Genomic DNA, 21,305 nt, shown 5'->3' with positions numbered 1-21,305 from the left:
ACTGCAGCCTGGCTCCTGCCTCCGCTGAACCCCATTCCATCTACAAGGACTGTGTTGTCCAGTCCTCAGCCACCAGGCAATTTGCACTGTGAATTCTGAACAACTTTATCTAAAAAAATTATGTAACTTGGCAGACCTCGCTTTTCCTTGCCCGGGTTCGTATTGTGATTCCTCACTGTAGTAGACCCTGCGGTCCAGAATGATGGCGGTTGTCGTCCGAGTGGTTTATTGTGGCTCTTGAGGCTACGAGCCCAAGTATCTTCAGCTCAGGAAGAAGTTAGGAGAAGAGTTCCCTGGCTGCCTGGACATTTGCGGCCAGGGGACTCCTCAGGTCACTGGCTTCTTTGAAGCATTTGTAGCAGGAAAGCTGATTGACTCCAAGAAGGGAGGCGATGGCTACGTGGACGCGGGGAGCAAGTTTCTGAAGCTGGTGGCCGCCATCAAAGCCACTGTGGCTTGATGTGCCCTGAAGACAGAGACCAGTGACCTTGGCCCAGCGCCTCTCAGCAGACGCTTCATGACAAGAAGGACTGAAATGGATCTCGGATGCCTGGTCCTTCCCTGATGCTCCCATGGCCGCCGGTTGGAGCAGGTCTTTGTGTGTGGGGGGGAGTGTGTGTGTGTCCCCAGAAGCCTAATGTTGCTCACTGGTTCTGCTCCCCTCCCCCATCTCTCATCTCCCTGCATCCCCTGACCCCCATGCCTTCCTTTTACACTCTGGTGTTTGGGGTAGTCCTGCTCCAGGCTTCCTTTTCAGGGGGAAGCCAAGAGGAGGATCAGGATGAGAGTCTCAGATTTCAGCAGTGATGGCAACAGTTCACAACTCAATAAATGGTGATGAGGTTAACAACAACAACAAAAAATTATATAACTTAATTCAGATAGCTTCCTTTGTGGCTCAGCTGGTAAAGAATCCACCTGCAATGTGAGAGACCTGGGTTCAATCCCTGGGTTGAGAAGATCCCCTGCAGAAGGGAAAGGCTGCCCACTCCAGTATTCTGGCCTAGAGAATTCCAGGGACTGTATAGTCAATGGGGTCGCGAAGAGTCGGACACGACTGAATGACTTTCATTTTCTTCATTTTAATTCAGAGGGATAGAACTCTCGTCTGGCATCTTTAACAAAATGCAATGTGCCATAAAATGTACACATTTTGGGCTTCCCTGGTGGACCAGTGGTTAAGAATCCCCCTGACAATGCAGGGGATATGAGTTTGATCTCTGGTCTGGGAAGATCCACCTGCCTCGGAGCAACTAAGCCTGAGAGTCACAACAACTGAGCCCACAAGCCCTAGTGCCCGAGCTCTGCAGCTGGAGAAACCACCACAGTGGGAAGCCCAAGCACATCAACTAGAGAGCCGCTCCTGCTCGCCGCAACTTGAGAAAGCCCGCGGGCAGCAGTGAAAACCCAGTGGAGCCAAAAATAAATAAATAAATCTTAAAAAAAAAAAAAAAGTACATGTTTTGCTAAAGGGAAGGCCCTCCCCCAGTGAATATTTTTGTCTTTTCTATTGATAGACGTATCTGGAAGAGTCTGTGCTTTCATGTTTACGGTCAAGGCTGCAATTACTATTTCAGGGCACAAAACTTTGGACCCGGCATCAATCCGGGGAGAAGGGAGCAAAGTTCACATTTTCATTCAGATGTCATTTATAAACATAGTGATAAAAAGATCCTTAACTTAAAAACCTTGTCTTTTTTCATCCCTGTGTTCCTCTCTCTAACTATAACCCCCCACCCCCCCACCAAAGATGACCTTTGGAAACTAAATTTTCAGTAAGTGGAAACTAAATTTTCATTAGCTGTTCTTATTTTGTCCGAAATAACTTTTTCCCCCTTTATCTTATACCTGGAACCTCATGAATGTTTTTCTAGTGTCAATTATATGCACAGGCCCCTTTAAAAATGTTATAAGCATTTATTTTATAATATTTAAAATGTTTTTAATATATTTTGTTTTATAAAGGAAAAAATGATAAACATATCTGTATTCATACCCAGTTCAAATGGTAAAACATATCAGGGATGGTTAGAGCTCTCCTACCTAATCACAGGCCTCCTCCCCACCAGCTTAAAACCAGACAGAATATGGTGTTTATTTATGTCTCTATTCTTTATATTTTTGCTATTTGTTTGTATCCTTAAGCAAAATGCAGTCTTATATTGCATATTTAAAATTTTATAAGCATTATCACCCTGTAAGTGTTCTTCTGTAACTTAGTTCTTTCACCAAATATTATAAAGCTTTCCCCCAATACTTGTAAGCATCATTCATATTTATGTGCATATCTAATTCCTTAATTTTTCCTGCTATATAAAAATCTGCCATGAAAATAGCCCAATTTATTTATTCATTCTCTCGCTGTTGGATTTTTCAAATTTTTTCGTTCTTGCAAACACTACTACCTTAACTTTCTTTTATGTGCCTCCTGTACACATATGCAGGACTTTTTTTCCCTAGGACAATGGTCTTTGAACTTGGCTCAAGTTCTCCCCAAGATAATTTTGAAATTATTATGTATCTCTTTTCAAATTTTAAGTTGTCATCTAAATTTTTAAATCATAAGTTTATATTTATTTAAAAACTTCTATTGGAGTATAGTTAATGCATTAGTTTCAGGCGTACAGCAAAGTGGCTCAGTTATATATATGCATGTATCTATTATTTTTCAAGTTCTTTTCCTATTTAGGCTATTATATTGTAAGTTTAAATATTAGTGTGAGCCATGTGAATCTGCTATATTTGTTGGCTAAAAGTGATTGAATATTAATTTCATTTAATTCAGACAGAGAGCTGCAAAGAATGTCATGTCTTATTAATACAAATATCATTTAAAACTAAAATTGTTACTTCACTTTTCAACATGTATCCAATGGAATCTAAATATTATAGTAATTTGATACTTGCTATTATCCACTTTAAAAATACTCAAACTCTTCCTTGACAGGCCAAAATTTTACATAGCTATTTTTCTCATGTATCTTATATTTCCATTCCATTTATTTAATAAAATTTCTCTTAACATATTTTTCATTTGAAGTCTTCTAATGCTCTCCCAATGATATTTTTCCACAATAAAAAAATATATATAGATTGAAATACTCATGTTTTAAAATTTCTTATGAAAGTAAGGCTCTAAGAGTTAAAATTTTCTTCTGCTTTGAGTTATAGCAACAATTATTAGTATATACTTAAGAAAAGCAAACTAATTATAACAGAGTTTTTTTTAATAAATAATTATTAAATTTAAAAAGTGAAATTTGATTGTAAAGTCAGCTCCATAAGGTTGATGGGACTTAATTTGTTATCAGTTTGCCATGGATGAATGTTACATATTACTTGGCAGAGGCAAGATTCAGCATCAATTCTATCCTTATTTTCTATTATAGATGTGGGCTCTGAGCAACTTTACTCCTGAAAATAGACAGGAATAAAGGATTTTTAAGAGCAGAGTTTCTTAATTCTATGAACTTTTTCAAGTTTCACCAAATTCACCAAAAATTGCCCAAAGATCCATCATAGGAAATTGTTTTGAATGTCGTACCAGTTGGCAGCCTGATTTGATTCTCAGTTTTGTTGATGGTAAAAGAACTGGAAATCACCTGGCTCAGAAACGCAAATTTGCTCAAGCCTGTAGTGTCATTTTCTTGTTCACCTTTCAAGAGTCTAAAAGTCTGTATTAGAATTTTGAAATGATAACTAAATATCTTTCATGTAGAAGCATCTTTTAAGACTCATATACTCAGAAAGACTTGGGAAAATGAAAATATTGTTGATTTCAATACATCTGACAATTTATTTTTTCCAATTTCTTATGTTTCTATTTATTTTAAAATGTTTATGTTGCTTTACTATATAAATACACCTTTTAGAAAGGAAAGTTATTTTCTGTTATGTGATTTAACTATAGGTGTGTCAAAATATTGACACTACAAATTTAGCTCAATTGGCTTATGGGAGACATCTCTGTACAACCTCATTGGCAAACGCAGTATTAATTGTCGAAGTAATCATCCAAATTGGGCTTCCCTGGTGGCTTAGTGGTAAAGAATCTGCCTGCCAATGCAGGAGATTTGGGTTCGATCCCTGGGTTGGGAAGATCCCCTGGAGGAGGGCATGGCAACTCACTCCAATATTCTTGCCCAGAAAATCCCATAGACAGAGGGGCCTGGCACGCTACAGTTCTTGGGGTCGCCAAGAGTTGGATGCGACTGAGCGACTAAGCACACACAATCATACAAATTAGACTTACTTTCTGTGGAAAAAAAAAAGCAGGATTTCACTTTCCAATTTGAATAGCTATGTTAATTTATATCCCTGTAACAACCGTCTCACTTCTGAATTCTTGTAACTCAAGGGCCATGCTAAGTCACTTCTGTCGTGTCCAACTCTTTGCGATCCTATGGACTGTAGCCCATCAGACTCCTCGGTCCATGGGGTTCTCCAGGCAAGAAAGCTGGAGTGGGTTGCCACACCCTCCTCCAGGGAATCTTCCTGACCCAGGGATCAAACCCAAGTCTCTTACATCTCCTGCATTGGCAGGTGGGTTCTTTACCACTAGCACCACCTGGGAAGCCCAAGTAACTAAACTCATGTAACCCATATAAGTTGATTCTGTTTCCACATACATCACTTATAAAAAATGTAAGTGTAATGCCCTGAACTTATTAATTTGTATCCCATGTGGTAGGTTACATTATTTGTGCACAGTTATTCATTCCATCTTTGCAATCCTGTCCTGCGGACAGTACAGTTCCCTACCTTATTGACTTTGAACTTGGCCGTGGGACTTGCTTGGCTAGTGGCAGGGGAGAGATGAAGTCTGCCATATCTGAGCAGAGGCTCTAGAGGTGCTGCAAGGTTCCCACCAGCCCTCTTGCTCCTGCTCTCCACCTGGAGAGCGTTGTCCTGAGAGTGCCTGCTGCCTCAGTCTAGGTCTTGGAATGAGAAAGCAAGTTGAGCAGACCCACAGTTCAGAATGAGGAGAGCATAGAGCTGCCCACAACCTACCCACAGAGGGGAGCAGAGTTGGAAAACCGCAGACTCCCAGTCGACTTGCAGCTCCGGAGTAAATATTTGTTGTTGCAAGTCGAACCTAGCGAAAGCTGACCAATGCTCTCTTTTAATGGCAGCATCCTATATTCTGAGCAAATAAAGCCCTGAATTTTTAGCAACCAAAACTTGTTTACAAATAAAACACTGCTCCCAAGTTAAAGCCTGGGAATAAACCATGGCTGCTTTTAGTAACGGTGACCAGTTCTTGCAGCAACCCTAATCCATAGAAATACTTAACACACCCTGCCCAGATACATGCAAATAGACTCAAATAAAAGTATCTAAAGTTTAAGTAAAACTGTTCACCAGCTGCATTCCTAGGTGTGTCTTATGCCTGTAACCATCTCATCAGTAATACCATTTTCTTGGCTACAACACCAGCCATATAAATATAAAAGGAACAATTGGATTCATTAGTCAATGTACTGGAATTTTAAAAGAGTTTTTAAATTTCAACATAATTTGACTTATGAGCTGCAAAAATAGTAAAGATCGTTCCTATGTACCATTCTCCAGATTGCCCCAACACAGCATTCCACATGGCCATGCTAGTAAAAGCAGAAAATTGACATTCGTACAAAGACATCACTTTGCTGACAAAGATCCATATATTCAAAGTTATGGTTTTTTCCAGTAGTCATATACAAATTGAGAATTGGACCATAAGGAAAGCTGAGCACTGAAGAATAGATACTTTTGAACTGAGGCTGGAGAAGACTCTTGAGAGTCCCTTGGACAGCAAGGAGATCAAACCAGTCAATCCTAAAGGAAATCAATGCTGAATATTTATTGGAAGGACTGTTGCTGAAGCTTCAATACTTTGGCCACTTGATGGGAAGAGCTGAATCATTGGAAAAGACACTGATGCTGTGAAAGACTGAAGAGTAAAGGAGTAACGGGCGGCAGAGGCTAAGGTGGTTCGATAGCATCACTGACTCAATGGACACAAATCTGATCAAACTCTGGGAGGTAGTAGAGGACAGAGGAGCCTGACAAGGCGTCAGAGAGGCAGAGACAACTTAGTGACTCAACAACAACATGCCCAATGTGTGTCTCTCCGTGTGTGTGTGTAGTTCTATATTGGTATGTCTATCACTGTTAGAATATACTGTTAGGATATAACAGTAGTGATACAAGGCTACAGTCGCATTCACCCCCAACCCTAACCACTGGCAACTCCTGGTCTTTTCCACCCACCTCTAATTTTTCACTTGCAGAATATTATGTAAATGGAATCATACCACCTGTAACCTTTCACAACTGGCTTTTTACACTCAGCATAATGCCCTTAAGATCCATCCAAGTACGTTCTTTCTGTTTTTTTAACCACTGAGTTGTGTTTTACTGGGCTTCCCAGGAAAGTGGTAAAAGAATCTGCCTGCCAATGTGGAAGACCCAAGTTCGATCCCTGGGTTGGGAAGATCCCCTGGAGAAGGAAATGGAAACCCACTCCAGTATGCTTGCCTGGAAAATGCCATGGACAGAGGAGCCTGACAGACTACAGCCTATGGGGTCACAAAAGAGTCAGACATGACTTAGCGACTAAACAACAGAATTTTACTGCTTGGGTAGTGCAGCACAGCCTCTTGACCTCGAATGAACTTGTTGGCCAACCCAAATCAATAGCCAATAGCTAATGATTACATCAATCACTATCACTTCATGAGTCTTGAATTCTGATAGGCAATTTCCCTCCTCTTCTCCAGAACTGTTTCAACTATTCTTGGCTTCGTGTGTCAGCCACAAATTGGCATTGGCCATGGGGTCTCGCCATCTAGCTCTGCAAGGATTGAATCACCTGCTGATGCAGTTGCTGATTTTCAACACACCCTGAAAGGAGTTCAGGGTGGAGGGCAGATATGAGGCCCTCTGTGCTCAGGAAAAAACTGGCAAAACAGGTTTTCAGATAGTTAGATATTTTCAGAAGCTTATTTTATGAGCCCAATTCTTGTATCTCCTCATATCTAGAAAAGCACTAAAATCCTTCATGGTGTTGACTGTTTCTCATGACTTGCAGAAAGTTCATGAGACTAGCAGAGATTTTCTGGAAAAAATATGTGCTTGATTGTATGTACTTCCCCTTCACCAAAATCACATGTATATTGATCTTCCCCCCTGCCTCTTTGGAACAGTTTCTCAGAGCTATCTGTCTGAGGTTCTGTCTCCTGGTCTGCAGTTCTCATTTTGCCCCAAATAAAACTTAACTTGCAACTTTCATGCTGTGCAATTTTTTTAAAATTGACTCTTGCAAAAGTTAGAACTTTAGATGTAACTTGTCAAATAAAAATTCAATTGGGATTTTGATTGGGGTTGAAATGAATTTATGGATTAATTTGAGAGGCATGACTATCTTTACAATGTTTAGTCTTCCTATCCATGAACTTGGTATAATCTTTCCATTTATTAGCTTTGTTGTTGTTGTCGTTGTTGTAGTTGCACTTTGTTGCTGTTTAGTTGCTAAGTCATATCTGGCTCTTGGGGCTCCATGGACTGTAGCCTGCCAGGGTCTTCTGTCCATGGGATTTTCCAGCCAAGAATTCTGGAGTGGGTTGCCATTTTCTTCTCCAGGGGATCTTCCCTACCAAGAGATGGAACACAAGTCTCCAGCACTGAAGGCAGATTCTTTACCACTGAGCCCCATCTAGGAAGCCCCAACCACATATACCCTCTTTAAAGTAAAATCTAATCTCCCTAAAACCGAGTTCCCTTGCTGAGTTTATGATTAACCTCTCTATCGTTAACTTTATTCTCTTTCTTGTCCTGCCTCATCCCCCTTTGTTGTTTGGTCGCCAATAATGTCTTACTCTTTGTGACCCTATGGACTGTAGCATGCTAAGCTTCCTTGTGCTTAACCATCTCCCAGAGTTTGCTCAAACTCATGTCCACTGAGTCAGTGATGCCATACAACCATCTTATCCTCTGTCATCTCCTTTTCCTCCTGCCTTCAATTTTTCCCATCATCAAGGTCTTTTCCAGTCAGTCAGCTGTTCTCCTCAGATGGCCAAAATATTGGAGCTTCAGCTTCAGCATCAGTCCTTCCAATGACTATTCAGGGTTGATATCCTTTAGGATTGACTGGTTTGATCTCCGTGGTGTCCAAGGGGCTCTCAAGAGTCTTCTCCAGCACCAAGGTTCAAAAGCATCAATTCTTTGGTGCTCAGCCTACATTATGGTCCAACTCTCACATCTTACATGACTACTGAAAAAATCACAGCTTTGAATATATGGACCTTTGTCAGCAAAGTGATGTCTCTGCTTTTTAATGTGCTGTCTAGGTTTGTCATAGCTTTTCTTCCAAAGAGCAAGTGTCTTTTAATTTCATTGCTGCAGTCAGTGTCCACAGTGATTTTGGAGCCCAAGGAAAAAAAAATCTGTCACTGTTTTCATTTTTTCCTGATCTATTTGCCATGAAGTGATGGGACTGGATGCCACGATCTCAGTATTTTGAATGCTGAGTTTTAACCCAACTTTTTCACTCTCTTCTTTTGCCTTCATCAAGAGGCTCTTTAGGTCATCTTTGCTTTCTGCCATTAGGGTGGTATCATCTGTGTCACCCTGTGGCATAGGGTGGCATATCTGTGGTTATTAATATTTCTCCCAGAAATCTTGATTCCAGCTTGTGAGTCATCCAGCCAGGCATTTAGCATGATATATGAGGAAAATCAAAGAAAAGGGGGATTGAAACCAAACAAGACCCAGTGGGACCCTCCTGAGTTAAAAAAAAAAAAAGCCCCTTTATGTCCATTTCTTATTTGTAGAAAAAGGCTGTAGCCTCCTAGATCTTCCCTGAATTCCACAGAGCAGACTCAAGCAGATACTAATTAGGAAAGTGAGGGAACACAGGAACAAAAGAAAAGTAGTCAAGAAACAATAGCTCAGCAGCAAAACAGAGTACTATTACCTCTTCAAGGGATATACATACAATCCGATCCAAATCTTTGAATTGTTCTGCAAGAAATAAGACCCCTCTTACCAGGTGAAGGATGGGCATACATGTTGATCACAAGCACATAGACCCCAGACTAGTTTGTGTCAACTAAAAATTGGCACTTGCCGTCTACCTATCTATCACTACAAGGATTAAGTTGTCTGCTGCTGGAGCTGCTGACCTTCAATACTCCTTGAAAGGAGTTGAGGGTGGAGACCAGAAATGAGGCACTCTGTGCTTGGGGGCAAAACTGGCAGGATAGATTTTCGGATAGATATTTTCAGGAACTGATTTTATGAGCCCAATTCTTGGATCTTCCCATATCTAGAAAAGCACTAAAATCCTTCATGGTGACAACTGTTCCTCATAACTAGCAAAGGTTTCAATCAACTAGTAGAAACTTTCTGGAAAAATATGTGCTTGACTGCATGTGTTTCCCCTTCACCAAAAATCACATATACACTCACCTTGCCCCCTTGGCTCTTTGGAGCAGTTTCTCAGAGCTATTTGAGGTGCTGTCTCCCCAGGCTGCAGTCCTCATTTTGCCCCAAATAAAACTTAACTTGCAACTCTCACATTGTGCATTTTTAAAAAATTGACAGTTGGAACCAGAAGGTTGATGATTAAGAGTCCCAAACACCACCCTGTTGCCTCACCATTACTGACCAATGAGAAGAAAGTCATGTACCCTGCAACTCTCACCCCAAATGTTGCCCTTAAAAGCTCTTCCCTGAAAGTCATTGGAGAGTTTGAATTTTTTTGAGCATGAGCTGCCTGATCTCCTTGCTTGGCACCTGCAGTAAACATCACAATTCCCCACAACCTAATATCAGTAGATTGGCTTTGGTGAAAGTGAAAAGTGAAGGTTGCCCAGTCATGTCTGACTCTTTGCAACTCCATGGACTATACAGCCCATGGAATTCTCCAGACCAGATAGAGTTGGCCTAATGAACCCAAGTTCAGTTGGGTAACAAAAGCAGTTGTATCATTGTAAGGAAATGGTGTACTTGGATGAAATAATATTATTCTTAAGGCAGGAAAAAATTTGAACATAGAATTCTCTCTCTGCCCATTTGAACCACTACTGTCTTCCCTATAGTGTGCGTTGTACACCTGCATTATACGGTAACTGTCTTGATATTGTTGTTTAGTCGCTAAGTCATGTCTGACTCTTTTACCATCCCATGGACTGTAACTCACGAGACTCTTCAGCCATGGGATTTCCCAGGCAAGAATACTGGAGTGAGTTGCCATTTCCTCCTTCAGAGGATCTTCCCAACCCAGGAATCGAATCTGCCTCTCCTACAGTGCAGGTGGATTCTTTACTACTGAGCCACTGGGGAAGCCTATTATACGTTAACTAGATCCACTAGAAGACAGAGGAAGGCCTACTTTCAAAAAGAAGAGAAGGAGGGAGATTTTTCTCCTGGCGCCAGCAAGATAATTCCTTAGGAGATAACATTTCTCTTTGAATCCTGGAAGGGGTCACAGTAACCAATTTACTTCCTTGGGCTAGATCATCAACATGTTACTTTGATGTAACACACTTTGTCTCAAAAACTGAAGTGACTTGACCTCTAACAGAGCAGTGCTCAGAGTTTTCTGAATGACTTTCCTGAATCATAATCCTTCAGCTGGCTGGAATAAAAATTTCCCTTGTTTTCTTAGGTTGACTATTGACTGTTTTTGTTGACAACTTGCATTCATTCACACATCCCAGAGAAAAAGTTTTGTGCATACACATTGGATCAGGTACTGTGAAAGGTGCTGGTTGGACATATGGGGATGAATAAAATAGACATCAAATAAAAAAATCACACCAGTAAATAAATAGGTACGAATAGTGCTAAGTGCCCTGGGGTGGGGCAGGGGGTGGGGGTGGAATGGGAGGAAAGCCAGGGTTAGATGAATGAGAGTTACAAAGCAGAAGGGTATATGAGAGGCAGACGCAGGGAGGACTTGGGGGAATACCTGTCCTTAGGTGGAGGTCACAGCAGGAGATTTGAGAACCTGAATTAAGATGTGATGAGTTTAGGGTCCTGAGACACATCCAGACTGGAAGACGTTGGGAATATGGAGAGTCTGGGACTCTGGCATCAGAGCTAGGTGGAAGATCAAGGATGGTTGTTCTTCAGTGGACCAGTGTGTCGGAGTCTTTGCGACCCCATTGACTGCAGCACGCTAGACTTCCCTGTACTTCACGATCTCCCAGAGTTTGATCAAACTCAAGTCCATTGAGTTGGTGATACCATCCAACCATGTCATCCTCTGTGCTCCTCTTCAGACATGTTATCCTCTAAAGACAGAGGATAGTAATCTCTATGGAGAAGGTTACGGTTAAACCACAAACAGGGGTAAGACTCCTCCAAATAAGACTGCAGAATGAGAAGACAGGCAGGCAGAGAAGGTAGAAAAGTGCTAGTTGGGGGTGGTGGCAGCGTCTGCATCCCTGTGCCTCCAGCACACAAAACAGGGCTCAGAACTTAATAGCTGCTCAGTACCCTGCAGGCGGCGGCTCAGGGTATGAACGACCTTCTCAGTGCAGCCTCGGTTAAGTCCCTTCCTCTCTGGACTCTCTTTTCCCTGTAGAATGACAGTAACTTCTCTGTCAGGCGGGCTCGGCTTTCGCGGACGCAGCGCCAGCGGGGCGTTGGACCTGCTGCGCGGGTATCCGCTGGAGGGCGAAAGCCGCCGGGACAGCCCAGGACAGTGGCCTCACCTCCTGCGCGATCGCCGGAGAGTGCCCGGGATGCGCTGGGTGGGAGAGGGCGTGGGCGCGGGGGACGGCTCCTGTGCCCAGAGCAGCGGGGTCCGGGCAAGGAAGCCGAGCGTGACCGGGATGGGGGTGGTGGGGTTGGTGGAAGGCGAGGAGAAGAGGCCCTCGGAGCAGACCGCGCTGGGTGCTCGGTGGGTCATTGCCTTTGTGGGAGACCCCTCCGGGATCGGCGTGTGAGGAGCAGAAGTAACCAGGTGAAGAGGAGGGAGAGATTGGGAAGATGGATCTGAAAGACTCAGAAACCGCTGGGAACCTTCACCTGGGACCCAGACGGGGCCCAGGAAAGGCAGATGAAGATGCAGAGGGGGCTGGGGGAGGGGGGGCACCCGAATGTCTAAGCCCAGACTGAATGACAGATCCCTCCCGCTTGGACGCCCTCGGGCACTCCTCTCTAGGGCATCACAGGTGAAAAGGAGGGAGAGATTGGGGCTTGGAGAGTCAGGAGGTGCCGGGCACCCGACCCCTCCTGGAGCGCCGGCCCGAAGCGCTGGAGCCCGCAGGCGCCGCCCGCGGCGGCCCAGAGGCAGAGTTGGGGGCAGGCTTGTCCCACCGACCTTGCGGGATGGCCCCGCCCCCGGAGCCGCGGGGAGGCTCCGTCGTGGGAGGCGGAGTTGCCGCCGCCCCCTCCAACCCCCTCCCTGGGACTGCGGCCCCTTCTTAAGCCGGTGCAACGACTGGCTGCCCTTCTCTCGCTTCTCCCGCCAGGTTCCCTCTCCGCGATGGCCTCTGCACTGAGCTATGTCTCCAAGTTCAAGTCCTTCGTGATCTTGTTCCTCACCCCGATCCTGCTGCTGCCACTCATCATTCTGATGCCCGCCAAGGTCAGTTGTGTCTCTGGGCAGCCCGGTGGCTTCCGGAAGCCGGGTGCCCCTTTTGGGGCACCAAACCCGGGACCATTAGGTGGAGCGCACGGATTCCCGGGCGGGCACGACTTCCCCCGGGGCACGCACCTTCTGGAGCTGCGGATGCCGTGGGAGGTGCCCTGCCAGGAATTCTGAGGGGCATGGATCTTGGGATTCACAGATCCCAGGAAACAAGAACCGTCTTGGCAAAGCACACAAACCTAGAAAATAGCACAGATCTTGGCCACACAGCCCATCCATAGGCTCAGAATCTCCAGGTTCATAACCCAGTCCCCAGGGACCCTAAAAGACACCTGTACCAACAGGGAGCTTGGGCACTTGTCTTTTCCTTCTCGCTCCTGTCTCTTCACTTAGGGACTGAGGACTTCCCAGCTGTAGGTGGCTTCTGAGGCCAGTCAGGGACAGACAGGAAAAAGTCATGACCTTGGTGGATTCTGTGCTATGCTTAGTCGCTCAGTTGTGTCTGCCTCTTTGCAACCCCATGGACTGTAGCCCGCGAGGCTCTCCGGTCCACAGGGGTTCTCCAGGCAAGCATGCTGGAGTGGGTTGCTATGCCCTCCTCCAGGGGATCTCCCCAACCCAGGGATCAAACCCAGGTCTCCCGCATTGCAGGCAGATTCTTTACCGTCTGAGCCACCTGGGGTTCCTGAGTCCCATCTTTGTCCCCCTCTGGCCCTTTTTTGAGCCTCAGTTTCCCAATCTATGATGCATATTTCTTTCCAGCTCTGAAGCCTAGGGAGCCACAGCTGAATCAGAGTCCTGCTGCCGCTCCCAGCTGAAAAGGCAGGTCAGGTTGGCCTGCTTTTGCTCACTGCCCACTGTGGCTCCGGCAGGAGGCAGGACATGTTCCCAGAACTCACGCCTTGGGTGGCACGACCAGGGTTGCGGGGAAGCTGTGTCCTGAGCCCTGGCCTCCGAGGGCTCCCGGGAAGGAAGCAGAGAATGAATGGCCTTGGCCGCAGGGTGGGGGCGGTGCCGGGAGCGCTGGCCCAGGCCCCGCTGGGCAGTGAGAGGCCCGTTTGGCAGAGGCCCGAGCCCTTTGAAACCTTTTGTGGCTGCTGGCTGCTCCTTACTCATTCCCTCTTTCAGCCTTTCACTCTCAGCCCAGACAGGAAACCTCTGCTCCCCCTCCACAACCCAGGCTGGTTTGGGCAACAGAGGATCTCTTTAGGGGACGCTCTGAAGGCAGTTCTGGAGGAGTGGGATTGTACTGGGTATCAGGAAGCCAGGCTTCGAGAGAACTGGACTTCCACCTTTCACCCCATCCTTGTGATTTTAGCCACACCCCCGTGTTCCCTGAGACTTGATGTTCCCATCTGTACAATGGAGCAAGAAGGCTTGGTTTTGACATTTTATGGCTGTAGGTGCCAAAACAGGTCATGCTGGTTCCTAGGTGGGGGAGGAGCTGTTGGGTAGGCTGATCACAGACCCTGGATGGGCTGAGGACAGCAGGTCCAACAAGGGTGGCTCTTCAGTTGCCACATCAACTGTGATCCACAGTATTTCCTCTGTAGAAAGAGATTTGGGGCTGTTACCAGCTGTGGGAGGGAGTCAGGCAGGAGAGCTGTGATTTGAGTCCTGCTGGTGGAAGTAGTGTTCCCCGGACTAATCATAGTCACTTTGCTGACCCTCCTGCTCCAGGAGAGTGTGACCAAGGCCACCCGCCCCCCACCCCACCAATATACAGTGGAGACCCTGAGCTAGGAGCCCCAGCTCAGGTTGTGTCTGCGTGTCATTAAGTTAGGCTGGGAGGGAGGATCAGGCGAGGGAAGGGGAGACATCAGTGACAGTCACTCCAAAGGCTGCCTTTCTGCCTTTTCCTGCCTGGTGCTGGGGCAGGGGCCTGGGAGCCTGCAAGGGGAGGGTAGCGACTCCTAGGGTGAGTCCCCCTCCACTGGTGCCCCAGCCTCTCTCTGCTGCAGGCTTCCTTCTTTTATTCTTCTCCTACACCTTGCTTCCTTCCAGTCATCATCTCTCCTCCACTTTTCTACCCATTTTCTGGGCTCTTTCTTTTTTTTTAAATTGCTTTTTATTAAATAAACAATGCATTCATTATTATTAAAAATTCTTAAAGTCTGGAAAGTATAAAGTAAAAATGAAAATACTTTTTTTTTTTTTGGCTGCACTAGGTCTTAATTGTAGCATGTGGGATCTTCAGTCTTCATTGTAGCATACAGGATTTTTTAGTTGCAGCATGTGGGATCTATTTCCCTGACCAGGGCTCAAGCCGGGGCCCCCTGCATTATGAGTGCAGAGTCTTAGCCACTGGACCACCAGGGAAGTCCCATTGAATGAAAATACTTTCAAATCCCATAATGTACACACAGTATGTTCTTTTAGCTACACTTTTCCCATTAAACAATATGTCGTGGATGCCCTTCTTAATAATTAGGTTAATGATAAGCCACAGTTTTCTTCAGTTGTGCATTTAATGTATTTATTGAGCTACCCGTTGTGCTCAGTACTGTGCTGGGTGCTGACCTTTAAATCCCATTGTCCACAGTGAGCTCAGCTTGAAGTACTCCTCTGGTCATACTCTCTGCTGCAGAGAAGGCTCTGAGCTCACTGGGGTTCAGGCTTCCACCTGCAGCTGGAACCCATCTCATTCTGCACGGTTGCCAGCCTCTCTTCAGGCTTCTCAAAGGTCACCTGTCCTTTCCTTCTCTACCCACAACCCTCTGGAGCATTCTAGATGAGGGAGGGTCAACTTTGTGGGAGGGCATGGCAATCCACTCCAGTATTCTTGCCTGGAGAATTCCATGGACAGAGGAGCCTGGCGGGCTACAGTCCACGGGGTCACAAAGAGTTGGACACGGCTGAAGTGACTTAGCACGTTATTCAGGGGCATCTCCTGAGCCTCCTGATAGAAGCAAGGAGGAGAGGGGGTAGTCAGTCTCGTGTGCTTTCTATTGGTTTCGTTTGGAGCCTCCAGGAACTGTCTGGGAAAATTGCTTACACGTGTCACCTGCTGTTTAGATAATAAAAACATCACTTTCTACGTGGCATATGTTTAGCATGGGTGCTCTTCAATCCTTGATTTATACGTGAGGACTTGAAACAAGCAGGGGGCAGCCAGGGTTGGGAGTGGGAGGAGTATTTTATCAAAGACATTGTTGAGAATTGCTATTATATGATGATAAGGAGACTGAGTTTAGACAGTACTACTGTGCTTAAGAGGCTTCTCTGGTGGCTCAGTGGTGAAGGATCTGCCTGCCAATGCAGGCGATGAGGGTTCAATCCCTGGGTCTGGAAGATCCCTGGAGGAGGAAACGGCAACCCACTCCAGTATTCTTGTCTGGGAAATCCCATGGACAGAGGAGCCTGGTGGGTTTTGCAACCACGGGGTTGCAAAAGACTTAGTGACTAAACAACGGTGTCTGAAATCTCTGCAGCACGCTCCCTCACTGCCTACCCCTGCAGCAGATCATTCCTACCTCTCTTTCTCGACCTCAAAGACAAGGTAGGCCACATAGTGGCAGATAATGATCACTGATCAGGCCTGCCCGGTGTCAAAGGCTGGGCTCCTAACCACATTGTTGTCCTGCCTTCAGCCCAGTGCTGTCAGCAGCATTGACTCCCCTCTCCTTCTCAACTCGGGGACATCTGGCAAAGCTTGGAGACCTTTTGTTGTTGTTGTTACAGATGGAGAGTGCCACTGGCATCTAGTGGGATGAAGGCTGGGGGGCTCCCACACACCCTGCCATGTGCAGGACAGGCCCCTCCCCCTCAAAGCATCAATAGTGCTGAGGCTGAGAAACCCTGCATCAGAGTAAGGAGGTGTCCTGGTGTGCTCGTATTTTATCACTGATAACACAATCCGGACAAAGAATGTCTTTTTGTGCGATGTTCCATGCATATAACACATGTTATCTTGGTGATGATAAACCGTGATTGCGCAGGTGCATTTGTCTTAGCCCATGCTGTGCCGGTCGTTCCTCCAACCAGCACTTGCTGAGTGTCCCTGGGGTGTCAGGCCTGTGTTGGATGCTGAGTGACATGGATTCTGCTCTCCACTGCTGACTCCACTCTTCGGGGTGCGGGGGCATGAAGTCAGGAGTGGTGCTGGTGAAACAAATAATGCCAACTCAAGTGTGCTGCTTGCTGGGGGTGGGGGTAGGGGCATAGAGGAAGGGCGCAGACCCAGGCTAGGGGCAGGAAGGGGGAGATGCCCAAGGGGCAGTGCTGAGCTGAGCCCTGAGCACTCTCTCCAGGCCAAGGGAGCGTCTTGCAGCCGCGGGAGGCGGGGCATCGGCTTCAGTTCTCACCATGGCTCTGGGGTCATGGAGCTCAAACTGGGAGTGGGCAAGAAGATGTGGCTGGAGGGGCCTGCTCCGTGGCAGAAAGGTCTCCAAAGAGTGCTAGGGCATTTGGCTTCTGTCCTGAAGGCAGAGAAAGGCTTTTAAACAAAGGAGTGATATGATCTGACTTGCAAAAAAAGAAAGGAAGCAGCATTGTGGAGTGATGCAAGTAAAAAGAGCGAATTAGAAGATAGCTGTGCTGTGCATCTGGGTGGTGCTAGTGGTAAAGAACCTGCCTGCCAGTGCAGGAGACAACAGACGCATGTTAGATCCTTCGATCAGGAAGATCCCCGGAGGTTGTCCAACTCTTTATAACCCCATGGACTGCAGCACTCCAGGCTTCCCTATCCTTCACCATTTCCCAGAGCTTGCTCAAACTCATGTCCAATGAGTTGATGATACCATCCAGCCATTTCATCCTCTGTCTTCCCCTTCTCTTCCTACTTTCAATCTTTCCCCGCCTCAGGGTCTTTTCCAATGAGCTGACTTTTCAAATCAGATGACATGGAAACCCATTCCAGTGTTCTTGCCTGGAGAACCCCATGGGCAGAGGAGCCTGGTGAGCTCCAGTCCACGGGTTGGACACGACTGAAGTGACCGAGCACACAGGCATGCATGCCCACTGCCATGCTGAGTGTTCTGGGCTGGGGAGCGGGATGGCAGCAGTCTGCAGGATCTCAGGGCTGTCTCTCCAGTTTGTCAGATGTGCCTACATCATCATCATCATGGCCGTTTACTGGTGCACAGAAGTCATCCCCCTGGCTGTCACCGCCCTCCTGCCTGCCTTGCTTTTCCCACTCTTCAAGATTCTGGACTCCAAGCAGGTGAGCAGCCCCAGAACATCTCTCCCTATGACTCATCCTCTGAGCTCAGTTCTCAGCTGCGTAGGATCCGGGAGACCAGATCAGACCCTGTTTGTGGGCTCTCTCTGGCAGAGAGACGTACCCTTGACCCTCCGTCCCCACTCCAAGCTGCCCTGAAGTCAGCATCTGTTCTGCTCGCCTGTCTCTGGGGACTTGGGTGGCCCTGAGCCCAAGGAGTGTGTGGCCAAGGGCGGGTCTGATGGGGCCTCTGTGCCCACCTGCAGGTGAGCATCCAGTACATGAAGGATACCAACATGCTGTTCCTTGGCGGTCTCATCGTGGCTGTGGCTGTGGAGCACTGGAACCTGCACAAGAGGATTGCTCTGCGCACGCTCCTCTGGGTGGGGACCAAGCCTGCACAGTAATTATGTCTCCTCTCTCTCGCAGTTAGGCCCCAGGGCTGGGGAGGGGAATATGGGGCGCGGACTCACAGGGAAGGGCTGACCATGGCCTTACCTGGGCAGGGCAGCCAGGCAGACCCCTGGGTGGGTCATGTTACAATCTTAGCTAGGGAGGCCAGATGCAAGGATGGTGGGAGTCGGGGAGCAACTGGGAGGGGGGTGTATGGTAAGCAGCAGTGGGTAAAGTTTCTCTGAATCTAGAGAAGACTGCTCAGCAAGGGTCCCTGCATGTTCAGAAGACTTCCTGGGGGAAAGGCTGCAGGATCCAGGGGACAGGGTGGGTGCAGGCTGGATCAAGCTGTACCTGATACCCCTAGGAGTTTTGTGGGGAAAGCAAGAAAGAGATGGCTCAACTACCTAGCTCAGGGGGAAGTAGAAAAGTCATCCAAAGCTGGCACATCTATTCCTCTGCAAAGCTGCTGCCCACCTCACCTTCCCCCCACCACTCAGTGGTCTCACCCCTCTCCAAGGTCTCCCTACCAGTCACAGGCCATTCCCGCCAAGTCGTGGAGCTGATCTCGCAGACTCACCATGGTGCCTGCAGTGCCCAGGGCATGATACCAGGGGCTTACTCATCACCTCTTCTAACTCTTACCACACCTCTGAGAGTTGGGGTTTATTCTCATTACCCATGTTCTGTTCTGTAGATGAGGAATTTAAGGCAGAGAGGGGTTAAATGGTCTGCTGACATCACATGGGGATTGGACCTGGCCTGTCTGATGGCACCCTGCCCCCTCTAATCTGGAACTCAGGATGCATCTTTCTAATGATGCCGTGACCCAGCCCAGCCTTGGGAAGGTGGGTGGGTTAGTTCCCAGTTAGTCCGTCCTTCGATGGCCTTGTGTCAAGGACCATGCTGGGCCCTGAGGGCAGAGACCTGCCCGCCCTCCAGGAGGCCAGTGTCTGAGCACCCTTGGCACCCCAGCTCTCTTGAGTGAGGGCTTGTGACTCTTTGACCTGTGACCCTTCTTGACATCGAGCCCCTCCAGCGATTGGTTTTCAGGGTCACATCAGAACTGGTTGCCTAGAAACATGAGGCCTTGCAGGCCCCCGAATTCTTGTTCCTTTGAGTGGGAGGCTTTTCTCCATCAGCAGGTGGACCTTATTCTGGAGTATGCTGGAGCATTTTGCTCCCAAACCAAATCCAAGATATTCATTCATGCTTCTCTGCTCCCTCCTGTCACTGCCCCCTCCTGTAAGCCTGGCTTCCAGCCTTTGTACTTAGGGGACCATGAGGTCTACCTGCAGGGACATCTGTTAAACCACGGTGCAAGGCAGCCCCCAGACCCTTCTACAGGCAAATAAATGAGTGGCCCTGGGGAAGGGCCTGACTGCGGAAGGGCTTGAGGGCCAAGAAGTTGAGTTCCATTCAGCCAAACCCCTCCTGCCCCCAACCCTGGAACGCCTTCTGCTCCTGGCCTTGTGCCAAGTGTGCGGGACCCATGGTGAAGAATCAGACCTTTGTGCTCATGGAGCAGATGTGGACACAGTTCTGTCTCCAGCCAGGGAGGAGCGTCCTAGAGAAGACCAAGGAGGGTGTGGTCAGCCCTACCCCGTGTGCATTGGGAGGGAAGCGTCAGAGAAGAGGTGCTGCCTGAAGGCTCTGAAGGGCCATGAGGGGAGTTTTCCAGGCAGATGACTCAGCAGGGACAGAGGTAGAAAGTGGGGTGCCATATGGGAAGGGAACATGTGTTTTGAGTACTCTCTGGGGCTCTGATCCGCGGCAGAGTGGAGGGGGGCACAGTGTGTGAGTGGAGACGTGGGGCGGGGGTTAGCCACGAGGGAGGTCCCACTTCCCCAGGCCCCTCCTGGCTCTCCCCCTTCTGGAAGCCTGACTCCATGCAGGCGTTCTGAACTCAGGAGGAGCAGGATCTGGGGGGCTGGAAATCCTCCAGGTAGAAATGGGAAGCTGGGACTGCTCCTCCTGTGTGCCCCTAGGTTGTACTAGGGCCTACTCCACGCTCTGCCTGCACCAACTGCGTGCCTGTGCTTCGCTTGCTAGAGCGTGAGCTCCGTAGAGCCATGACGGGAGCTGAGGCCTCGTGGTGACCCAGTAGCCAGCAGAGTAGATGTCAATAATGTTTGTGGAGATTGGCAGAGGGAGGGAGGTGGGGAGGCAGGTATTAACACTGCATCACTCCTAGACTATCCAGTCCCAAACCGGCCTCTGCACCCTGGTGCTGGCCCCTGGCGTCCCTGCACGGGGCAGGACCTAGTTCCCTAGGGGTTGGGGGTGGCCGGGGGTGGGGAATTCTCTGGCTTTCCTCTCTGCCCCTCCTCTGCAGGCTGATGCTGGGCTTTATGGGCGCCACGGCCTTTCTCTCCATGTGGATCAGCAACACGGCCACCACGGCCATGATGGTGCCCATCGTGGAGGCCGTGTTGCAGCAGATGGAGGCCACGAGTGCAGCCACCGAGGCCAGCCTGGGGACCCTGGAGCTGGCAGAAAAGGGCAAGGCCGGCGAGCTGCCAGGTGAGCCCCTGGCCAGGGCAGGCTTCTCCTCTGTTTCCAAAAACTTGAGCCACCTCCCTGCTTTCTGGAGCCCTCCTTTTTTTTTACAAGCACATAGAGAAATACTTTGAAATGCTGTTTTCCTAACTTTTAGGAATGTGCTTAGTACGTAAAAGTTCCATCTTTTCGTGGAGCTTACAGCAAGTTCCTCCTGCATCTCTTCCTGCCATCACAGAAATCAATACATGTTGATGTGATTATTCATTTGGGTATCTTTTGAGCTCCTACTGGATGCCCTGGAATCCTTTCTACCTCTACTTATCCTTAGGGAGGCCTCGTCTGAACAGGCCAAATCCCTCCGCCACTCTGTTCCCACAGGTTTTGGGGCTGGTGGTCATACCTTGGCTCCCCCTGAGGTATGGCTGGACACTGAGATTGAGGAAGTCAGAGAGTGCCCGTGCCTTTCCTCTGCCTCGTTCATCCCCAGGGCCCCGCATGGCCTCTCGGGGCCTGTGCTGATGGCCAGACCCTGGACCAGGTCCTGGGCTGCAGAGATGAAGCAGACACCCTCGTACTGCAGATTCACAGAGCCTGGTGGGATGGGGTCAGGGGGCCCCTCGGACAGCTCATCTGACTTGGGAGAGGCCACAGAACACCCTAAACCAGACA

General features: G+C 48.0%; 1 protein-coding gene and 1 pseudogene across 1 annotated transcript in view; both read left to right on the top strand.

Annotated features, from left to right (window-relative positions):
- The first annotated feature begins 202 nt into the window (after window positions 1-202).
- Window positions 203-490, top strand: LOC122446577 (annotated as a pseudogene).
- Window positions 491-11,817: 11,327 nt separating this feature from the next.
- The window catches only part of SLC13A5 (solute carrier family 13 member 5), a 29,808-nt gene continuing 20,320 nt past the window's right edge, over window positions 11,818-21,305 (top strand). The window contains exons 1-5 of the mRNA XM_043477370.1: window positions 11,818-11,953; window positions 12,465-12,580; window positions 17,616-17,744; window positions 18,008-18,144; window positions 20,470-20,657. Of these exons, the coding sequence (XP_043333305.1) occupies window positions 12,479-12,580; window positions 17,616-17,744; window positions 18,008-18,144; window positions 20,470-20,657 (556 nt within the window). The 5' untranslated portion in view covers window positions 11,818-11,953; window positions 12,465-12,478. The remainder of the gene's footprint in view (window positions 11,954-12,464; window positions 12,581-17,615; window positions 17,745-18,007; window positions 18,145-20,469; window positions 20,658-21,305) is intronic.

The sequence above is a fragment of the Cervus canadensis genome, chromosome 1 (genome assembly GCF_019320065.1).
Source record: "Cervus canadensis isolate Bull #8, Minnesota chromosome 1, ASM1932006v1, whole genome shotgun sequence".
Classification (NCBI taxonomy): domain Eukaryota; kingdom Metazoa; phylum Chordata; class Mammalia; order Artiodactyla; family Cervidae; genus Cervus; species Cervus canadensis.
This window is presented reverse-complemented; position numbering and strand designations above follow the sequence as displayed.